Source organism: Ogataea polymorpha (assembly GCF_001664045.1).
Source record: "Ogataea polymorpha strain NCYC 495 leu1.1 chromosome Unknown OGAPOscaffold_4, whole genome shotgun sequence".
Lineage (NCBI taxonomy): Eukaryota > Fungi > Ascomycota > Pichiomycetes > Pichiales > Pichiaceae > Ogataea > Ogataea polymorpha.
The window spans coordinates 934,360-955,097 of NW_017264701.1; the positions used below are offsets into that span (position 1 = coordinate 934,360).

Here is a 20,738-nt window from a genome sequence, read left to right on the forward strand (position 1 = left end):
GCCGGCCTCAAGTTATATCTCTAGCTCCGCTGTCCACTATTCAAGCTATGGATCTAGCTCTGCTAACCAGTCTTCAAGCTATGGATCTGGCTCAGCTCATCCAAGCTCGAGTTACGGTTCAAGTTCTGCTAACCAGTCTTCGAGTTATGGATCTGGTTCAGCTCACTCTACCTCAGGTTATGCTTCCAGCTCTGCTCATCCAACTTCCAATTATGGCTCTAGCTCTGCAAAGCCAGCCTCGAGTTATGGATCTAGCTCAGCTAACCCAAATTCGAGTTATGGTTCAAGTTCTGCTGGCCACTCTTCGAGCTATGGATCCAGCTCTGTTTATCCAACCTCCAGTTATGTTTCTAGCTCTGCAAAGCCGGCCTCCAGTTATGTCTCTAGCTCCGCTGGCCAGTCTTCAGGTTACGCTTCCAGCTCTGTTTATCCAACATCCAGTTATGGTTCTAGTTCCGATGGCCAGTCCTCAAGTTATGGTCCAAGTTCTGTTAAGCCAGCCTCGAGTTATGGTTCAAGTTCTGCTAACCAGTCTTCGAGTTATGGATCTGGTTCAGCTCACTCTACCTCAGGTTATGGATCAAGCTCTACCAAGCCGGCCTCGAGTTATGGCTCTAGCTCAGCTCATTCATCAGGTTATGGCTCTAGCTCCGCTGGTCAGTCCTCAAGATACGGCTCTAGCTCAGCAAACCCAACCTCAAGCTATGGATCTAGCTCTGCCAAACCAACATCAGGTTATGGTTCAAGTTCTGCTAACCAGCCTTCGAGTTATGTCTCTAGCTCAGCTCATCAAACATCAGGTTACGGCTCTAGCTCAGCAAAGCCGGCCTCAAGTTATGGATCTAGCTCCTCTGGCCACTCTTCAAGCTATGGATCTAGCTCTGCCAAACCAACATCAGGTTATGGTTCAAGTTCTGCTGGGCAGTCTTCAGGCTACGGCTCTGGCTCCGCTCATCCAACATCAGGTTATGGTTCAAGTTCTGTTAAGCCAGCCTCGAGTTATGGCTCAAGCTTCACTGGCCAGTCTTCGAGCTATGGATCTAGCTCAGCTAACCCGGCCTCGAGTTATGGCTCTAGCTCCGTTAAGCCAGCCTCGAGTTACGGATCTAGCACCGCTGGCCAGTCTTCGAGTTATGGCTCGGGCTCTGTTTATCCAACCTCCAGTTCTGGATCTGGCTCTGCTCATTCATCAGGTTATGGCTCTAGCTCCGCTGGTCAGTCCTCAAGATACGCATCCAGCTCTGCTAACCAGCCTTCGAGTTATGGATCCAGCTCAGCTAACCCGGCCTCGAGTTATGGATCAAGTTCTTCCAAACCAACCTCAAGTTATGGCTCTAGCTCTGCTAACCACTCTTCAGGTTACGCATCCAGCTCTGTTTATCCAACATCCAGTTATGGATCTAGCTCAGCTCATCCAGGCTCAAGTTATGTCTCTAGCTCCGCTGGCCAGTCTTCAAGCTATGGATCTAGCTCAGCAAAGCCGGGCTCAAGTTATGTCTCTAGCTCCGCTGGCCAGTCTTCGAGCTATGGATCTAGCACCGCCGGCCAGTCTTCGGGTTACGCATCCAGCTCTGTTTATCCAACCTCCAGTTACGGCTCAAGCTTCACTGGCCAGTCGTCGAGTTATGGTCCAAGTTCTGCTAAGCCAGCCTCGAGTTACGTTTCCAGCTCTGCTAACCAGTCTTCAGGCTACGGCTCTAGCTCTGCAAAGCCGGCCTCCAGTTATGGCTCCAGTTCTGCTAACCCTACCTCCAGTTATGGATCAAGTTCTGTTAAGCCAGCCTCGAGTTATGTCTCTAGCTCCTCTGGCCACTCTTCAAGCTATGGATCTAGCTCTGCCAACCCAGCCTCGAGTTATGTCTCTAGCTCCGCTAGTCAGTCATCAAGTTACGCTTCCAGCTCTGCCAACCCGGCCTCAAGTTATGCCTCTAGCTCCGCTGGACAGTCTTCTGTTAAGCCGGCCTCGAGTTATGTCTCTAGCTCCGCCAACCCGGCCTCGAGTTATGGATCAAGCTCTGCCAAGCCGGCTTCCAGTTATGGCTCTAGCTCCGTTAAGCCAGCCTCGAGTTATGAATCTGGCTCAGCTCATCCCAGCTCAAGTTATGTCTCTAGCTCTGCCAACCCGGCCTCCAGTTATGGACCAAGCTCTGCTGACCACTCTTCGAGTTATGTGTCTAGCTCCGCTGGCCAGTCCTCAAATTATGGTTCAAGTTCTGCCAACCCAGCCTCGAGTTATGGCTCTAGCTCAGCAAATCCAACCTCGAGTTATGTCTCAAGCTCCGCTGGCCAGTCTTCTGTTAAGCCGGCCTCGAGTTATGTCTCTAGCTCCGCTAGCCAGTCCTCAAGTTATGGTTCAAGTTCTGCTAACCCAGCCTCAAGTTCTGTCTCTAGCTCTGCTCACTCTACCTCAGGTTATGGCTCAAGTTCTGCTGACCACTCTTCAGGTGTCGCTTCAAGCTCTGTTTATCCAACCTCAGGTTATGGCTCTAGCTCTGTTTATCCAACCTCAGGTTATGACTCTAGCTCAGCTCAACCAACATCAGGCTACGGCTCCAGCTCAGCAAACCCAACCTCCAGTGATGACTCGAGCACCATATCCTCATCCGGCAGCGCAACGTCGACCTTACCGTCAGCCTCATCCTCTAACCAGGCTTCTGCCGAATCGTCTAGCGGAGAAATAACTACAGGGTCCAGCTCCACACAGAGCTCCCTCTCTGACTACACCTCAGCTTCCAGTGCATCCAGCAGCGCCACAACCGGCTTCTCAACTGTCACGGTGACTAGATCCTCAACACCCGATATCAGCTCTGCTCCTACTGGTAGTGCTTCCAGCGCCGGAGCTAGCGAAAGCGGCTCTTCCAACGGCGACTCTAGCCTCACAACGTCTAGTTTCTCCGGAGCTTCTAGCAACGTTGCTGCTCAGTCTTCTGTTGTCTCTAGCCACACAGACGCGTCCAGCCAAGTCTCACCAACTGACAGCTCAGGCTCTTCAACGAGCGAAGCCACCAGCGCCTCTAGCACCGGCCTGTCGTCTGTCGTCTCCAGCCTCAGTTCGAGCTTCTCTGGCTCTTCCGACGTCACCTCAGTCACCGTCTCTTCTGGCTACGAAGTGTCGCCATCACCAAGCTCGGCTACATCCTCCTCCACCATAAGTGGTGAACCAGAGACTAGCGGAACCAGTTCAGCCGTTTCCGTGAGCTCTAGCTCGTCTGTTGCAGCTGAATCAACGGGAACAACCAAATCTGCTGGATCAGCTGCTTCGACAGAAGCAACTGGATCGCCTCTTTCCTCCTCCAACTCCCAGACTTCTGCTCCATCGTCCAGTTCCGGCGCCACATCTTCCCAAGCCTCTGGAATAGACTCCAGCTCGCAGGCTACTTCAGCCACCGCTGGTGCATCCAATTCGGACACCTCCACAGACACACAGTCGACAGGAGTCTCTAGTTCATCTGCAGCACTACCTGTCTCCTCGTCTACAGGAGCCTCCACGGACTCTTCTAGCACGCCATCTTCCGCAGGCAGAACCGACACCTCCACCGCTACGGCCACTTCCGCAGAAACCAGCCCGGCAAGCTCGTCCACCAACGCTTCCACCGAATCCTTCACAGGCGCCCCAAGTGGCCCAATGGTCTCTGAAACGTCGGGAACGGCTGCAACAGAAGCCTCTCAAACTTCTGGGCAGTCTACCGGCTCTGCCACCGAGCCTGCACGCGCTTCGTCTCTCGCGGCGGGAGCTGGCCCGGCCACCTCCGGCAGCGGCGGCAACTCGACTCCTGAAACCGCGTCCGCAGAGTCCTCCCCGGCTACCGCTTCTCAGCCACTGGCCGCCACAAACACCTCTACACCAGAAAGCGGCAGGAGCCAGGGAGCGAACACTGCAACGGGCTCCGGCTCAAACATCGCCTCCAGCGCCGAATCTGGCGTCGCTTCCGGCTCCGGCACTGCCGGCGCCGGCTCGTCTTCTGCGCAGACGACTTCGTCTGCTGCTTCCGGCAATGAATCTTCTCATTCTGCCAGCCATTCTACCCTCTATACCAGAACGGTCTCGAGCAGTGCTTCGGGCTCTTCTTCCGCCACTGCCAGCCAGGTGGCCACCTTCGAAGGTGGAGCCGCCCGGTCTGCTACCAGTCCGCTTCTCTTCGGGCTCATGGCACTTGTTTATTTTATCTGATATGATAGATACCTATAATATTATATGATTGATTATCTAAGACGATAACACTAATACTAAAATGATCCCCTAGTCACGCCCTTGCGCCACGCCTATAAAATCTCCAAATTATAAATTCTCGCTTCTTCCATCGTTTCACCATGGGCAACAAAAATAACAAGCCGGTTGTTCCCAAAGGCTGGGTCGCCGTTTGGGACGACAAATACAATGGTAAGTAACTGCTCACAGACACACTAACACCAGAATGGTTCTATGTCGACGAGTCAACGGGCAAATCGCAATGGGACGCTCCCAAGGGCACTAGTTTCGGCGAGCCTCACGAGGAGGCCCCTCCTCCATACTCAGAAGTTGTTGACAAGCCGGCCGCACAGGGACCAAGCGGTGCAGGCCGTGGGTCTAGAATCAACCTGCCGTCCACCGCAAAGCCCCAGACCGCAAACGTTGGCGCCTCTCAACCGTATCCGCAATATCCACCACAGCCCTACGCTCAGCCATACGCACAGCCCTACGCTCAGCCATACGCACAGCCCGCTCCATATCCCCAGCAGTACCCTGCTAACTATAGTCAGCCGTCCAGAAACCGTTTTGGCGGGATGGGCGGCATGGGAATGCTCGGGGGCCTGGGAGCAGGTGCGCTTGGTGGCCTGCTTCTGGGCGAGATGATGACCCCAGACACTGTGATCTACGAAAATGGCGGTGGCTACGGCGATTTCGGAGGCGGAGGCGATTTCGGCGGCGGAGACTTTGGCGGCGATTTCTGAACCCAATGGGACTATGTAGTGACGTTAAAATAAATACTTGGTGATTACTCGTTTTACCATCCCGCACGCACATAAATATTTAAATAATTATTTATTCTCCATCGTCTGATGGAAAAATCCCCCTCCAATTATACACACCTCATTGCCGGGTTCACAGGCGGTCTCACATCGGCCGTGTGTTTGCAGCCGCTGGACCTGCTAAAGACGCGGATCCAGCAGGACAAAACGTCCTTCAAAAAGGTCCTTGTCCAGATCCGCTCGCCGCTAGAGCTCTGGCGCGGGACGCTGCCCAGCGCGTTGCGAACCTCCATCGGCTCCGCCCTGTATCTCACCTCCCTTAATGCTGTGCGAACTAGCCTCGTCAAATTGCAGCCCCAAACAGATACCCTGCCCTCGTCGTCGAAATTGCCCAAACTCTCGTCCTCGCTCGACTTGGCCGCCGGCGCAGTCACCCGCGGCCTTGTCGGCCTGCTCACAATGCCGATCACCATCCTGAAAGTACGCTTCGAGTCTAGTCTGTACCAATACGCTTCTCTATCCGACGCCATGAAACAGATCCTGCAAAACGAGGGCCTGGCAGGCTTTTTCCGCGGCTACGGTGCAACGTGTCTGCGTGACTGCCCCTATGCTGGGCTGTACGTGCTCTTCTACCAGAAATGCAAGAGCTGGGCCCCGCTGTTGGTATCCGACACAGACGCCTCTCGCACACACCTCTACACCACCTCGATGTCGACAGCCATCAACTCCTGCTCTGCTCTCGTGGCTGCGTGCATGGCCACCGCGCTCACATCGCCATTCGACACCATCAAGACCAACATGCAGCTGAATCCGCACACGTGCCCGACGTTCTGGCAAACATGCCGCGTTTTGGTAGCCAGCCATTGGACGCATCTGTTCGACGGCATCTCGCTCCGGATCAGCAGGAAGGCCTTCAGTGCGGCAATTGCGTGGGCCATCTACGAGGAGATCATCAAGTTCGGGCCCGACCGCTAATCTGTATATATTCTAGACCACCACTCTATCCTTCCGTAACACCACTGTCACGTCTACCGGAGCAATACCGGGAGTGCCTATGATTCCAAGAGCTGCAATGCCCAGAAACGAGTGCAGCGGGTCTGGCAGCTCGTCCGGCGCGTTCGTTTTGCAGAACCCGCCCATTGTTGGCGACAGCGTCTGCTCCAGCAGGAACCGTTTAACGGCCTCGCCGTCCACCAGCTCGGTTTTGTCCAGCAGTTCCAGCGACGCGAGACACCAGAACGCATAGCATGTGTCGCCGTACTTGTTCACACGGCCGTTGAACGCGCCGTTGTCGTCCTCGTCCGCATACTCGTTTTCCAGCTCGCCCTTATTGAACTCGCCGTAGTGGATTTGCCGATGCACCAGGAAATCCAGCGTCGGCTGCCACTCGCACACATCCAGTTTGCCCGCCAGCTTGAGCGCAGCCAGCCCGCAGTACGTCAGTCCCGCGTGTGACTCGCCGCCTGCGCTCATAGACAGTCCCCCGTCAAAGGCGAGCGTCGACCGCACATACTGTAGAAGTCGGCTGCTGTCCACCGCCGAGCCGTTTAGCAGCCGGCTGATCGTCATCGCAAGCATGCAGTAGCGCAGGTCCTCCTCGCCAAACCCCACCACCGGGCTGAACGAGCCGTTGGGCCGCTGGCACCGTTCCACAAACCGGCGAACCTTGTTTTTATCGACCTGAGAAAGATCGTCGCCCAGCGTCACCAGAATTTGCAATGCAAACCCAGTGGCCGCAAGATTCGGCACATCGTACGGCCCGGTGTCCCTGTATATGTCAGACCCGCGGAACCCACCGTAGTCGTCGATCGCGACCCAGTGTTTGTACACCCACTCGATCGTCGCGGCCTTCCCGGACAGCTGGTCAAGCGCACCGAGCAGGTCCAGTCCACACACACAGAAATAGATCAGCGCGAGCTTGTTGGAGTCTTCACCTTCGTAGATTGAAGGCAAAATTCCTAGACACCGCAGAAAGTATCTCACATGCACCTTGGGATCAAACATAAATAAATAATTATTGTATGCGAATTAATTCTGGTGATGCAAGCGGTGCTGAGAGATTGCCTCTGCACCACACCCGCACTGTTGTCACACCCTTGCTAAAGCTTGTCTGAGCCAATACGATGAAACAGCATTGCGGAGTCAGAAGTAAAGTATTTTGGTCTCGCCTTGTGGAGAATGGGTAGAGGTATATTTCTTGATTACCTAACAATGATATTTCTCGATTTTTTCTGATTTTCAAATCTGATTAAATAAAATAAAATAAAATATCTCCATGAAGTAAGTACTCACACAGCTGCAACTAACGCCAGGTTCTTTATCGACGACCTTCCCGTCCTCTTTCCCTATCCCAAGATCTATCCCGAACAGTATGCTTATATGTGTGACATTAAACGCACCCTCGACGTTGGAGGCAACTGTATACTAGAGATGCCCTCTGGTACGGGCAAAACCATTTCTCTGCTCTCGCTGACTGTGGCATACCAAATGCACTATCCCGAACACCGCAAAATTGTGTATTGCTCGCGTACCATGTCGGAGATCGAAAAGGCGTTGATAGAGTTGCACAAACTGATGAAATATAGATCAAAGGAACTAGGCTTTGTTGAAGATTTCAGAGGACTGGGATTGACGAGTCGTAAAAACCTCTGTCTGCACCCTGTGGCTTCCAGAGAACGAAAAGGCGTGGTTGTGGATGAGATGTGTCGGCGAATGACCAACGGACAATTGAAAGCACGCATAGAGCAAGGCCAGGCAAGCACAGACCAACTTTGCTCATTCCACGAGAAACTGTACGAAAAAGACCCTGCCAACCTTGTCCCACCGGGCGTGTACTCGTTCGAGCAGCTCATGAAATACTGCAAAATGGAGGGAACATGTCCGTACTTCACCATCAGACGGATGATGCCATTTTGTAACATCATTATTTATTCGTACCATTATTTATTGGACCCCAAGATTGCAGAGAGAGTGTCCAAGGAGCTTACGCGAGACAGTATTGTCATTTTTGACGAGGCACACAATATCGACAACGTGTGCATTGAGTCTCTGTCGCTGGATCTGACGGAAGACGTTTTGCGCCGCGCAAGCAAGGGTGCCAATGCATTGGCAAAAAAAGTCGAGGAGGTGAAGAAAACTGACAGCAAGCGACTCCAGGACGAATACGAGAAGCTCGTCGAAGGGCTGCGGGAATCCGAAATATACCACACCGACGAGGATGCGTTCATGGTGAACCCGGTTTTGCCCGACGACGTGTTGACGGAGGCCGTTCCTGGAAGTATCCGGCGTGCTGAGCACTTTATATCTTTCCTGAAACGGTTCATCGAATATCTCAAGACTCGGATGAAGGTTCTCCATGTTATCAGCGAAACGCCTGTTTCATTTCTGCAGCACCTGAAGCAGTTGACCTTCATCGACCGCAAACCATTGAGATTCTGCTCCGAACGGCTATCTTTACTTGTGAGGACGCTTGAAGTTGTTGAGATCGAGGAATTTATGGCTTTGAAAGACATCGCCACCTTTGGTACTCTTGTTTCCACCTACGACACCGGGTTTGTGCTGATTCTCGAGCCCTACGAGACGGAAAATGCTACTGTTCCAAACCCGATTTTGCGATTTGCGTGCCTTGACGCGTCCATCGCGATGAAGCCGGTATTCGAGCGCTTCTCCTCTGTTATCATCACCTCTGGTACCATCTCTCCGCTGGATATGTATCCAAGAATGTTGAATTTCGAGACTGTTGTCCAGGAGTCGTACACCATGACTCTGGACAGAAGGTCGTTCTTGCCAATGGTCGTCACTAAAGGTTCCGATCAGGTGGCCATTTCATCGCGCTTTGAAATTCGTAACGACCCCAGTGTCGTGCGGAACTACGGCACATTGCTGATCGAGTTCTCCAAAATCACCCCGGATGGAATGGTGGTGTTTTTCCCGTCATATCTCTATATGGAGAGCATTATCTCGCAATGGCAGACCATGGGAATTTTGGACGAGGTCTGGAAGTACAAGCTCATTCTTGTGGAGACGCCAGATGCGCAGGAAACGTCACTGGCACTCGAAACATATCGAAAGGCTTGCTCCAATGGGAGAGGCGCAGTGCTTCTTTCTGTTGCACGTGGAAAAGTGTCGGAAGGAATTGATTTTGACCACCATTATGGCCGCACGGTGCTCATGGTCGGTATTCCGTTCCAGTACACAGAAAGCAGGATTTTGAAAGCTAGATTGGAGTTCCTCAGAGACCACTACCAAATCAGGGAGAACGACTTTCTCTCTTTCGACGCTATGCGGCACGCCGCGCAATGTCTCGGACGAGTTCTTCGAGGAAAAGATGACTACGGTGTAATGGTGTTGGCGGACAGAAGATTTGCGAAAAAGAAGTCGCAGCTTCCAAAATGGATTGCCCAAGCGCTCTCTGATGCAGATATAAATCTCTCCACAGATATGGCTATCGCCAGTGCCAAAAAGTTCCTGCGGACACTGGCTCAGCCAATAGAGCAGAAGGACCAGGAACAGGGAGTCAGTGTCTGGACTCTGGATCAGTTGGAAAAATATCAAAAAGAGCAGAATGAACGCTTTTCTGTGACCAACATCGAGATCCAGGGCTAGATCTGAAATACATAGTAACTAATATTTTTTTTTTTTTTGTTTTTAGGCTGTGCTCGTTCTTTCGTTTAGCTTGTGATGGGTACATTTTTCTAACTCAATTTTGTTTCCCACCAACTAATATGTCCAAAGAATACGTTTACATAGTTGCCGCTGCCCGTACTCCAATTGGATCTTTCCAGGGAGCTCTGTCGTCCTTGTCCTATGTCGACTTGGGTGCCCACGCTGTCAAGGCTGCTGTTGAAAAAGTGCCTCAGATCAAGCCAACCGATGTGGAGGAGATCTTCTTTGGTAACGTTCTGCAAGCTAATGTGGGCCAGGCACCTGCCAGACAGGTCGCTTTGAAGGCAGGCCTCGGCGAGGACACTCCGGCAACTACTATCAATAAAGTTTGTGCCTCTGGAATGAAGGCTATCATTTTCGGTGCCCAACACATCCTAACTGGTAGCGGCGACATTGTCGTTGCCGGCGGGGCAGAATCGATGTCTAACACCCCATACTACCTCCCTAATGCTCGTGGTGGTCTTAGGTTTGGAGATGGCACCATTGTGGACGGAATTTCACGCGACGGTCTAAACGACGCGTACGATGGGAAAGCTATGGGTGTGGCCGCAGAAAAGTGTGCCTCGGACCACAACATCTCCAGAGAGGAGCAAGACGAATTTGCCATTGCCTCGTACAAGAAGGCCCAGAAGGCTCATGCCGAGGGAAAGTTCAAGTCAGAGATCGCACCTATCACCATCAAGGGCACTAGAGGCAAGCCTGACACCGTTGTTGAGATTGACGAAGAGACTGGAAAGTTGAACGAGGCCAAATTGAGATCTGCGAGAACTGTTTTCAAACAGGAAGGTACCGTTACTGCTCCGAATGCGTCGCCAATCAACGATGGTGCAGCAGCCGTTGTCCTGATGAGTGCCAAGAAGGTCGCAGAGCTCGGTGTCAAGCCTATTGCCCGAATCGTTGGATGGGGAGATGCTGCTCATGCTCCGGTGGACTTTACAACTGCACCAGCTCTGGCTGTTCCTAAGGCCGTCAAGCACGCTGGCCTGAAGATGGACGACATTGACTTTTTTGAGTTCAATGAAGCTTTCTCTGTTGTTGGTCTTGCCAACACCATGCTTCTCAACTTAGACCCGGCCAAGGTTAATGTCTACGGAGGTGCTGTTGCCATTGGCCATCCGCTTGGATGTTCCGGTGCCAGAGTTGTCACTACTCTGTGCTCTGTCCTTCAGCAAGAGAACGGCAAGTACGGTGCTGCTGGTATTTGCAACGGAGGTGGAGGAGCCAGTGCAATTGTCATTGAGAGGGTGTAATTTAGTAGGATTCTTGTAACCCATCAATAAAGTAGATGGCACAAATGCCGTGTCACAGACCGTAGACGCAACCTGGGAGGGCTAGGGGTATGAAAAATAAAAACAAGTTGTCGGTCACAATCAACTAATTCACCACAACGACTACCCCATCCTGACGGAAACCAGCAAGATGCTACCCCGTTCGCCTCCTCACGGACAGTGAACTGTGCTGTATTTCTACCCTTCAGTGGAAACACTGTTCATTGCTGGCATCCACGAGCTCGACTTCTCGAAGCCGTGAAATGCCGACCGCGAGGATCGAACCGGACACCTCAAACTGTAAGTAGTGGCCGTGGCAAATTTACCGAAGTATTAACGTTCCCGACAAATGCCATGACAGCTCCGATTTTGTATGGAGTATCCATAAAAGGACCGGAGACGATCAGATATATATTTGTTAAGCTGTTAAATTGTTTCTGTTATTAACATTTAAATGTCTAGTCCAGAACAATTGATTGCAGAGGTAAGTACTTAAACCGGGCATTCTTATCTAACACCCAGGCCGAAAAGAAGTGCAAGAAGGTTGGAGGGCTTGCTTCTTTCTTTGGATCATCCCAGCAATCCAGATATGAAGAGGCTGGCGACCTGTATGTCCAAGCTGCAAACCTTTATAAGTTACAAAAAAGAAATACCCAAGCAGGACAGACCTTTGAGAAGGCTGCTGAGAGCCAGAAGCTGGCGGAGTCGCCAGATGAGGCGGCCAACACGCTGGTCGAAGCCTTCAAATGTTACAAGACCGAAGTTCCTATTGAAGCGGCTAGATGCCTTGAGCAGGCGATCGAAATGTTTGTGCGCAAGGGGCAATTTAGACGTAGTGCCAATTTCAAAGCTGACCTGGGCGAACTCTATGAGAACGAACTGAACGATATTCCAAAGGCAATCCAGAGCTATGAGGACGCCAGCGAATGGTATAAAGGAGACTCGGCCTCGGCATTGGGCAACAAGTTTGCTCTGAAGGCTGCTGATCTTTATTGCGACAGCACTGTTCAGGAATATGCGAAAGCAGCAGTTGTTTATGAGAGAGTGGCTAAAGAGTCTCTGAACAACAATTTGGCCAAATGGTCTTTGAAAGAGTACTTCCTGAAAGCCATTTTGTGCAGACTTGCAGACAACAACGACTACGCGAGCGGGAATGCTCTTCTTCAAAGATTCACACAATGGGACCCTACGTTTGAGACCACGAGAGAATATGAGTTTGCTTCCAAGTTGGTGGAGGCAGTGCGTAACGGAAGTCCTGACGATATTGCGAATAGTGCCAAAGAGTTTGACAAGTTCTCCAGACTGGATGCCTTCAAAATTAGAATACTCAATAAGATAAAGACCAGCGTTGTGGAGGCGCCTGAACAACTGGAGGAAGACTTCACCTAATACCAATTTTTACCCTTCAATCAAATAACGTACAATGCTTCAGATTACGTAGTTTCGCTCAAAATCCTCTTCCCCTGCCTCTGAACGATCCCCTTCCTCCACGACTTCCGCCTCTAGAGAAGCCACCTCTGGAGGAGCCCCTTGCGCCGCCTCGGCCTCCTCTGAAAGAACCTCCGCGAGCGCCCCCGCGGCCTGCGAAAGCACCTCCACGGGAACTCTTCTTCTTTGGTGGTTTTGGACCAACAGCCTTAGGTTTCGGCAGGAATCTCTCTAGCGGTAGCAGTTTATCACCAGCAATGTAAAATTTGTCTCCTTCTTTAAAAGAGGTGGCCTGAACACCCTCGCTCGGTTTCACGGTGAAAAACACCTCGTTGAGAGGTCCCAGAATCTCGTCCACCTTGCCGACCTGAGTTTTATTCTCAAGGAATATTGGAGCGTTGAAATATGGGATTTTCTCGTTGATACTCTTGCAAACTATATCGCCCTCGCACGCATGAACGAATTCGCCCATCTCGAAAACCTTATCTGGTGGGCCCTGAGGCACTGGCGGCCCGGATCTGCCGCCACGACCACCTCTGAATCCTCCTCTTCCTCTGTTCATGATGTATAAAAATTTTTACTTGAAAAATTTAGAAACCCAGACACCACTCTGTTAGAAGCTTATGAAGCGAACCAAATCAGACACCGAAAAGGTGCGTCAGCTTTCTGTTTGCGAGCCAAACGAGCTTGCATTGTTGCTGGTAAATGGCGAATTGTCTTGGATTGTCGATCAGTTTGGACCAAAAAGCTCCGTTGATCATACACTGTTATTATGCAGACTTGTTCTGGCTGAAGGAGAACTGGTCGATACTAGTCTGAAGAAGAAAGTCCCCGTACTTGTTCAAAAGGCTATCGACATCAATTTTGAGAGACTTAGCGCTTTGCTCTGTGTCATTTACGATTATGGGCAGGTTGGAGCAGTCTTTCAATATCTGCCGAGCGCGGTGGAAACAATCACTCGAAAGCAGACTCTGGCTCTCGACGACGTCAATTTCGTGGTGCGCATCACTAACCACAAACCAAATAGACAATATTTGAGACAAATGGGATTTTTGGCTCAATTCAAGTCAGACGGTTACTTCCACCTGCTTTTCTCGTACATCTACAAAGATGCTGAAGTTAGCGATCGCGCATTTAAACGTCTGTGTTTAAGTCGCGAGGTGTACATGTATCGCGAATTGTTGGATCTCAGACGCAGCTTTGAGACTTTTGTCGGCGTTGTTTCGCAAAAAACGGTGGAAAGACTGTATAATGAACTAGAGCTACGGTCTTCAAATAAAGAGTTTTCGGTCTGGCTTGAAATTGCGCAGCTGGAGCCGGTGAGAAGCATTGCAGATATAGGTTTCTCTTCTGCTGTGGAATTTCTGGAGCGCGCTCGGCTACAGCACGAAGCTCAGACAGAACGTCAGCTGCAGCAGGCCGTTCATAAAGTTCTTGAAAGGGTGAGGCAGGGGAGGAGCAGCAAGTATTGTGTTCTGATCGAGAAAATCACCGTGCAAGAAGTAATTGGGGGGCTTGTGAACGACAGCCTAAAGTGCGAAGTTATACTGAGCACCAAAGAACAGCAGAGACCTAAGAGTTGGGCCACGCAACACGGGGTATTCTACAGTGATAAAACCATTCCTTTCAAGGTGGAACGGGAGGAACTGTGCAAAGATGGACTTTCCAAGTTTACAGCCGTTGTGGATGCACAATATAGAGCGGATCTTGCGAATGTCAAATATGCAATTAGGGCTGGCAGCGAGGCTCGTAATTTGAAAGTCCAGTTTCCGAGATGGATGGATCAATTTTTTTCACGGCATGGAGACAAGGCGACCGAAACACCAAATGGTTCCAGCATTAGATTAATTGCCGGACCTGTGTGTTCAGGAAAATCAAAAAAGGTTAGTGATCTGATAAAATCTGCCAATGGAAGAGTCCTTGTGGTAGCAAAAAGCAGAAAGAGCTTCGATGCGCTAGACGTCGTTGTGGATCATTGTGTCGAATATGATGAAGCACTGGCAAACGTGAGGAAGTTTGTGGCCTCTCTCAATACCGACCCGGAGGACATCTATGATTTTCAGTCGGCATATGCCTTTTTCAAAAATGTGGTGGAACCCAGCTGGACCATTTTTTCGCGGGACCCTGAAACAGTTTATCCCTTTGGAGAGGCTGAGAATCCTCTTGAGCACTACAATTCCATTCTGGATCTTTTCCACCAACTAGAAGTCGCCCATAATATACATCAATTTCCCAACGCTCGCTACTTTGCACAAAAGATCACTTTTCTAGCATTTGATGAAATTCGTGAAAACACACAGCTGAAGTACGACCATCTTTTTATTCTTGACGCCTCGCTTTTTAGTGCTTACGAGTTTTGCTCTATACTGGCAGCAAACACGATCTCACTGAAGTCACTAACGGTCGCTGGAAACCCACTGGTTTCCAGAACCCAGTCTCTTCTCACCATCCTACCATTTTCCGGTTATCTTACAGCTCAGCGCAATATTCGCCAAGAGCTTGCACAATTTGCGCCTGGAACAGCCTTAGAATCTCCTTTGGAGATTGGCAATCCTGGAATCAAGGATGCCTGCCAGTTTGTGACCGTGAATACCAGCGAGTCGCCCGCTGGCAACGGCTACCAGAACATAGAGGAAGCGGAATACTGCGCGCTGTTGTTCATCTACATGGTCATTCTGGGGTACCCTGAAAGCGAAATAGCCATCCTAGTGGCTTATCCCGAACAGAGGGTTCTAGTAAACGAGATAATCACCAGCAAGACCGCGCAGTTGGGAGTCAACGCATCTGCTAACATTTTGGTAGCAACAGAGCATAATGGCGGGAAGTACAAATATCTGCTTGTTTCGTTGGTAAAAACTACCTCCACAGACATATGGACGAACCCCTGTGTCTCCATGGCCGCCGTTCAGCTGGCAACTCATGGATTGTATGTTTTCGGCCTGCGGAAAAATTACACCAAAACGATATTCAGCTTGCTGCCGGCGGCTCTACTGCGTCTAGCTGCTACGGAAAAGTTCGAAAATTGCACCCGAAAAGTTTCGGATACTTTGACAAACTGTGCAGTGATGAAGTCTGTGCCCCAACTGGAGAAACTGGTGTGTCATTTAGTCTCGCAACAATAATGCCTACTCCAACCACAGTGTAAAAAAAACATCCCTACATTGTGCCTCTGGCGCAGTGGAAACGCACACCGTCGCAATCTGCGCGTACTCGCTTTCATACGGGCCGCAAGGCATTTTTCGCGAGTGGGAAATTCGGTGATACACTCCGCCGCTGAGAAAAATTCTCTAGAGAGATTCCAGGGCGCGAAAGCGCTGGGCGCGGCCATCAGAAATCACCGGGGAATTTATTCCCCGGATGGGAGCGCCGTGCTGGCGGTTGACAGGCATTTTTCACAATGTCTAGTTGTTGAGTGCAATGCGCAGATTTTACATTGTAAAACACTCGATACCGATCATTGCGGCAGTTTGCGTTTTTTTATATACCGTACAAAGAGCACCCTAGGTCTCCTTCTCGTTATGTTTCAACGGCTCCCCGTTGCGTGCAAGTCCGGGCTTGACATATTTTAAACTGGTGTACTGGTGCGTTGCAAAACGTCCGCGTCCTCGGCCACCAAGACGTCCTCTGCGGAATGGTCTGGATAGCTTCTCGCTCTCCGGTTGAGAGTCATCTCCAACAGGCTTTTTGATTTCATTTGCCGTCTGGTTCACTGGTTTTTCCTTAGAATCGGCGGTCTCGTCGGTGCTCTGCTCTTTAAGCTTGTCTCCTCTTTCCCAATTTTCTGCTGGCGAAATTCCCTCTTTTGGCCGGAAATTCACGACACGGCCTCCACGGCCTCTGCTTCTTCCTCTACCACGGATTGGCGGCTCGCCATCGCGCGCGTACCGCGTGTTACGGGGGCTCCTATGGGAAGCATCTTTTGGCCTTCTTTCGCGAGGTGCATCGGATTTCTCTTTTGATTCCGAAGAGGTGCTCTCTGAGCTGTCTTTCGATGATTCTCTCTGCTCATTCACAGTCTCTGCAGACTTTTCTGCGTCTTGTTTTCTTTTAGTATCCTTTGGCTTGGGCTCTTTTCTGGACCTTGGTCTACTTTTCACAGCATCTTCCTTTTCGGGTTTGTCTGCTTTTTCGGCCTCAGGAGGCGATTGCAATCCACTTTCGCTATGATTCTGGTCATCTGCTGGTACAATTCTGTCATTCTTGGACTCCTGGTCCTGCTGTGTCGAGGGCGACTCTAGTGCTTTCCTGTCCTCTCTCTCAGCAACTGCGATTTCCTTTGAAACCCGTTCTTTTCTCTCTTCCTTCCGTGACTGTCTCTTTTCACGGGCCCTGCTGTCCGGTCTGGAGCCTTTGCCGGTTGTTATTTTAGCAGTCCCGCTTTCTTGCGATCTTGGCTGATGCTTCTTTTTAGGAGACAAAGATCTCTCTTTCTCTTGCTCCTTCTCAGCACCCGCTATAGTCTTGAACGTCGTGCTATTAATGGCTAGATCCTGTAATTTCTTCTCGATTTCTAATTGCTTCGAAAGAACGTCAACGGGCTTGGCAGCACCAAATGGATTTGATTTTGGCTGTGAGACAGGCTTGACTGCAGCAAGTGTCTTCTCTTGGTTTTCAAGTGCCAGAAGCTTACTGGCTGTGTCAACAGGTTTTGCATTTCCAAAAGGATTAGGCTTGGGTTTCGATTGGCCTGCTGACGACACTGGGGAGGGTGATCCAACGGGAGCCACATCTTGGCCATTCACTGGACGCGTGGCTATCTTGCGTTTCTCGACTGCAACATTTTCGGTATGCGCCTGTTTCTTCTCCTCTTCCTCGTCGTCGTAGCCAATTTCTTTATTGTATTTTTGCACATCCACAAAGTCCTGGAAATCGGCCACATCCACATTGATTCTGAGTCTGTCAATGAAAACATCGTTCCACTTGAGCACTTTTTGTAACTCACGTACACTGGGCAACTGCACATACGCACATTTGCGTTCCACTTTGCCAGATGAAGAGATATTAAATCGTGGGGCGGGAGGGTGCGGGTCCTTTAGCACCTTACATTTTTCAAATTGAGTGAATCTGGATCCAAATAAATCTGATACAAGCCTACCAGTAGCTCTATCGGGAAGATTGGTAAGTTTTGCAATAAACGGAGGTTTTAAGTTGCGAAGCATCGCATCGTTCCTCCCTCCACGGCCATTGAACATATGGTCTCCACCCATACCCGATGAATTAGAAACATAGCCATTGCCGCGACCGAAGGAGCCTTGGTCGCTGCGATTGAAATAATTGGACGGCTCTGGTTTGTGGAGTGATACGGCGATCGAATTGATATCTATGTCATCATCGGCCCAGGATCCTCCTAGACTTTCATCGGCGTAGAATTCGCCCAAAGACATTTTCTTAGGTCCTAAAGTAAGGCAATGAGCCATTGCCCTAGTGTTAGTATTGTTTCGATCGCGAACCTTAATATGCACTTACCCATGGTGTTATCTTTATATCTGTGTTCGATCGAAAATATAAAGGTGAAAGGTATTTCTTTTAGTGGTGCTGTGCCTTCGGATTAGTAAGTAAGTCTAGTGTAGTTTGTTGGCAAGCAGATGACTGTATATGGCCCTAGTCACTCTTGTTTTTATTAGCTTTATATTCAATTTGCTTCAAAAAAAAAAAAACCAGACCAACACGGAGTTGAATTGGCAGATTTAATTTTGTTTAATTCCATACTCCAGCGATGCCAGTTATACAGCTGGAACAGGAAAATGGACGCTCGCGCGAGGTCGTTTCACCTCAGCCGCAGTTCAGCCAGACCTCTCAGACACTGCTGGTGCCGCCGCCTCCAAGGCACACGAGCTCGTCTCCGTTCGCAGCAAACAGAATGATATCTTTATCTACTTCGTCAATCACGTCGCTAATTCCATCCTTGTACAATTTAAGCACCAACCACTCAACCTCGAGCTTGATGAACGCCACTGCCAATTCTACCTCGGAAAATTTGGCGTTTATCTCCGACGCATTGGCCAGAGAGTCCGACGTGACTGTCTCCACGAACATCACTTCCCAAGCAGAATATAAAGGATTCGCGGCATACGTCATTAGCTTTATCTTCTTGTTCATATGGCTGAGTTGGTCCATGATTCCAGATTCGATCCTCAATAACGTTGGCATATATTACTACCCATCAAGGTGGTGGGCTCTCGTCATTCCAGCATATGTTTTGGTATCCATGATGTACACATATGTGGCCCTTGCATTATACAACATAGAAGTGAAAACTCCCTCATTGGATGATCCCCGGACAATTGCAGATCCTGACGGGGTTGTTATCACAGAACTGCCGCATTACCAGAAAAAAGACCTCGACCGCTATCTATTTTCTTCCACCAGCGGAATCTGGGACTTGCCGCTGAGTGAGGTCAATAAGGTGTTGTACGGGGACGAGCACTAATCACCATTGTTCTAGATGAACCCGCTTCGTAGAGACTCATTGAACCATTTGCTGAATTCCGCGCCAAAAGAGGCAACCAAACTGTCTGCTTCCAAATTGAACTCGCTCGGAGAAAATTTCTTAAGAGCGATCACACTTTTACCATCGACCATCTTATGCAAACACCACCAATTTCTGTTGATTTTGACAAGCTTCTCGACCGGCTCGAGACCCATTAACCCGCGGTTCTCTAGCATGTGAGTCATCAGGCTTAATGAAAGATTGATGATCTGCGTCCTGTTCACCCCTTCCGATGGTAGCACCGAGGTTTTGATTTCTTTGATGTCATCGGAGTCGGGGATATTTGGCAGCGAAGTCTTGATCTCTTTGGTCAGCGGATTGTATATTAGATAGAAGAATTCCGATTTCTCTTTCAAGTCTTTTTCCATGGACCTCAATTGTGTAGCGACCACATCACTGAAATAGGAGGAGTAGATCTCATCTAGCTGTGATTGAAGAGAAGCGAAAAAGTCCATCTCTTGACCGATCTCTTTAAACAGCAAGGTGAACAATATTCCGTTGATTTCGTACACAACCATCTCCACAATGAAGTCTCCCAGATGCACTGTTTTGGTGATCCTCCCATCGCTTGTCTCGCCTAAGAGGTATTTTCCTGTCAGCTCCGTGGCCAGCGACTCTTGCGACTGTGGAGCCTCTACGACAGTTTCATCCATAACCTCAGGCTCCTCGTTAGAGGACGAGCCTAGCCCGAACAAGCCAATGGATGACACAAGCTGGGGAACGGAAGCAACAGTATTGATTGCAGATGTGAAAGGATTGAACACATGTGTTGTCAACTGTTCGTGGATATAAATAGCAGGCTGTAATATGGATCTATCAAGCAGCGTTGGGTTTCCTCCAGATGAAGCCTGAATAGCAGCATAGTAGGTTTTCAGCGACGGAATGTTGCTGAGCCTTAGCGAATACGTAGAGAGGCCTATAGTAAGATCGAGTCTCTCGAAATGGTTCACCAAGTTTATCAGCCACTCTCTGGGTATCGGTGATTCCTCGTTCAAGTATACCACGCCAAAATTCTTTGTTGGTGTCCAGTTGGTGTTCATGATCAACAAGTCGACCAAAGAGCTGTTTTTAAGACTAAACTGCTTTAATGCATTTTTGAGGTTATCTTTGAACCCAGGCGGCAGCTCGACGGACGAACGTCGATATCCAGAAAACAGATTCAACACTCCTCGGTCCGTCAGACCAAAGCCTGACGGATACTCGAATTTCTGCGTCAGCCAGATCCGCCACCAGTCTTGTAGTCGTGTTTTTGCGTTGCGATCTATGGGTCCATAGTTTATTCGGTAGAGATTGTAGCCATACTGGAACTCATTCAATAGATACGTTGGCGTTGCAATGCCTCGTCGCACATATGACTGTCCAGCTTTTGCGAATCGAAAGCCACAGAAGAAATGGTATTTCTCCTCAAAGATCCCCGTAACCACTCTAGATTTATCTGTGTCAATGTAATTTAAAGAATCGTTGCCAGAACCATTGAAACGGCCTGCAAACGCTCCAAGCCCTTGTATAAACCCAATTCGTTTAGCTTTCTCGGTCTCAAGGACGTCCCGATCCTCAAAGTTGAGATATACGAGAATCTGGTTGATCAGTTGTTGATCATCTTCCTTGCTGGGGTCACCCAAAGACGGGTCGATTATGTAGAAGTACAAGAGCTGTGGCGGCTGTGTGCCATTGGATCCGGTATTTCCTGTCCTCGAGATTAAATTTGAGGTCGACGAATGGATCGCATTGAAGACATTCATGGCCTTGTTTGGAGATTTAAAGTCTAAGTTATGCAAAATCTGTGCAAGGGTGTCTTTAAGGTGTCGCTTGAGAGCTGGAGAACAAAGGGTGCCAATCTGCGTGTGCTAATCCGTGCCAGCTTTGGATGCTATGCTGGAGTGCGGAACGGCCGTGTTTTGAATGCAGCTGTAAGTATGCCAGCCTCGATCCTGCAA

General features: G+C 49.9%; 11 protein-coding genes across 11 annotated transcripts; 7 read left to right on the top strand and 4 right to left on the bottom strand.

The window, feature by feature from the left end:
* Window positions 1-4,311: 4,311 nt before the first annotated feature.
* OGAPODRAFT_94320 (uncharacterized protein) lies at window positions 4,312-5,044 on the top strand (the record flags this gene model as incomplete). Its single annotated transcript, XM_018357513.1, has 2 exons — window positions 4,312-4,381; window positions 4,415-5,044. The coding sequence occupies 2 exons, from the start codon at window positions 4,312-4,314 to the stop codon at window positions 4,930-4,932; spliced, it is 588 nt and encodes a 195-aa protein (XP_018210838.1). The 3' UTR covers window positions 4,933-5,044.
* On the top strand, window positions 5,041-6,867 carry OGAPODRAFT_94321 (uncharacterized protein; the record flags this gene model as incomplete). Its single annotated transcript, XM_018357514.1, has 1 exon — window positions 5,041-6,867. One exon carries the CDS (start codon window positions 5,041-5,043, stop codon window positions 5,923-5,925), a length of 885 nt encoding a protein of 294 aa, XP_018210839.1. The 3' UTR covers window positions 5,926-6,867.
* On the bottom strand, window positions 5,060-6,954 carry OGAPODRAFT_94322 (uncharacterized protein; the record flags this gene model as incomplete). The annotated part of the gene is made up of 2 exons (XM_018357515.1): window positions 5,060-5,969; window positions 6,035-6,954. 2 exons carry the CDS (start codon window positions 6,952-6,954, stop codon window positions 5,951-5,953), a joined length of 939 nt encoding a protein of 312 aa, XP_018210840.1. The 3' UTR covers window positions 5,060-5,950.
* A 271-nt stretch (window positions 6,955-7,225) lies between these two features.
* OGAPODRAFT_82709 (uncharacterized protein) lies at window positions 7,226-9,574 on the top strand (the record flags this gene model as incomplete). The annotated part of the gene is made up of 2 exons (XM_018356634.1): window positions 7,226-7,230; window positions 7,263-9,574. 2 exons carry the CDS (start codon window positions 7,226-7,228, stop codon window positions 9,553-9,555), a joined length of 2,298 nt encoding a protein of 765 aa, XP_018210841.1. The 3' UTR covers window positions 9,556-9,574.
* Window positions 9,575-9,665: 91 nt separating this feature from the next.
* Window positions 9,666-10,907, top strand: OGAPODRAFT_16634 (uncharacterized protein). Its single transcript, XM_018354563.1, has one exon. The coding sequence runs from the start codon at window positions 9,675-9,677 to the stop codon at window positions 10,863-10,865; it is 1,191 nt and encodes a 396-aa protein (XP_018210842.1). The 5' UTR covers window positions 9,666-9,674; the 3' UTR covers window positions 10,866-10,907.
* A 430-nt stretch (window positions 10,908-11,337) lies between these two features.
* OGAPODRAFT_76786 (uncharacterized protein) lies at window positions 11,338-12,856 on the top strand (the record flags this gene model as incomplete). The annotated part of the gene is made up of 2 exons (XM_018356226.1): window positions 11,338-11,367; window positions 11,406-12,856. 2 exons carry the CDS (start codon window positions 11,338-11,340, stop codon window positions 12,270-12,272), a joined length of 897 nt encoding a protein of 298 aa, XP_018210843.1. The 3' UTR covers window positions 12,273-12,856.
* On the bottom strand, window positions 11,405-12,873 carry OGAPODRAFT_82712 (uncharacterized protein; the record flags this gene model as incomplete). Its single annotated transcript, XM_018356635.1, has 1 exon — window positions 11,405-12,873. The coding sequence occupies one exon, from the start codon at window positions 12,871-12,873 to the stop codon at window positions 12,331-12,333; it is 543 nt and encodes a 180-aa protein (XP_018210844.1). The 3' UTR covers window positions 11,405-12,330.
* Window positions 12,874-12,934: 61 nt separating this feature from the next.
* On the top strand, window positions 12,935-15,443 carry OGAPODRAFT_76787 (uncharacterized protein; the record flags this gene model as incomplete). The annotated part of the gene is made up of 1 exon (XM_018356227.1): window positions 12,935-15,443. One exon carries the CDS (start codon window positions 12,935-12,937, stop codon window positions 15,431-15,433), a length of 2,499 nt encoding a protein of 832 aa, XP_018210845.1. The 3' UTR covers window positions 15,434-15,443.
* A 282-nt stretch (window positions 15,444-15,725) lies between these two features.
* OGAPODRAFT_76788 (uncharacterized protein) lies at window positions 15,726-17,695 on the bottom strand (the record flags this gene model as incomplete). The annotated part of the gene is made up of 1 exon (XM_018356228.1): window positions 15,726-17,695. One exon carries the CDS (start codon window positions 17,693-17,695, stop codon window positions 15,812-15,814), a length of 1,884 nt encoding a protein of 627 aa, XP_018210846.1. The 3' UTR covers window positions 15,726-15,811.
* Window positions 17,696-18,203: 508 nt separating this feature from the next.
* Window positions 18,204-20,297, top strand: OGAPODRAFT_88488 (uncharacterized protein). The gene has a single exon (XM_018356900.1). The coding sequence runs from the start codon at window positions 18,256-18,258 to the stop codon at window positions 18,739-18,741; it is 486 nt and encodes a 161-aa protein (XP_018210847.1). The 5' UTR covers window positions 18,204-18,255; the 3' UTR covers window positions 18,742-20,297.
* On the bottom strand, window positions 18,204-20,298 carry OGAPODRAFT_16635 (uncharacterized protein). The gene has a single exon (XM_018354564.1). It carries the CDS (start codon window positions 19,839-19,841, stop codon window positions 18,753-18,755), a length of 1,089 nt encoding a protein of 362 aa, XP_018210848.1. The 5' UTR covers window positions 19,842-20,298; the 3' UTR covers window positions 18,204-18,752.
* Between the last annotated feature and the right edge of the window lie 440 nt (window positions 20,299-20,738).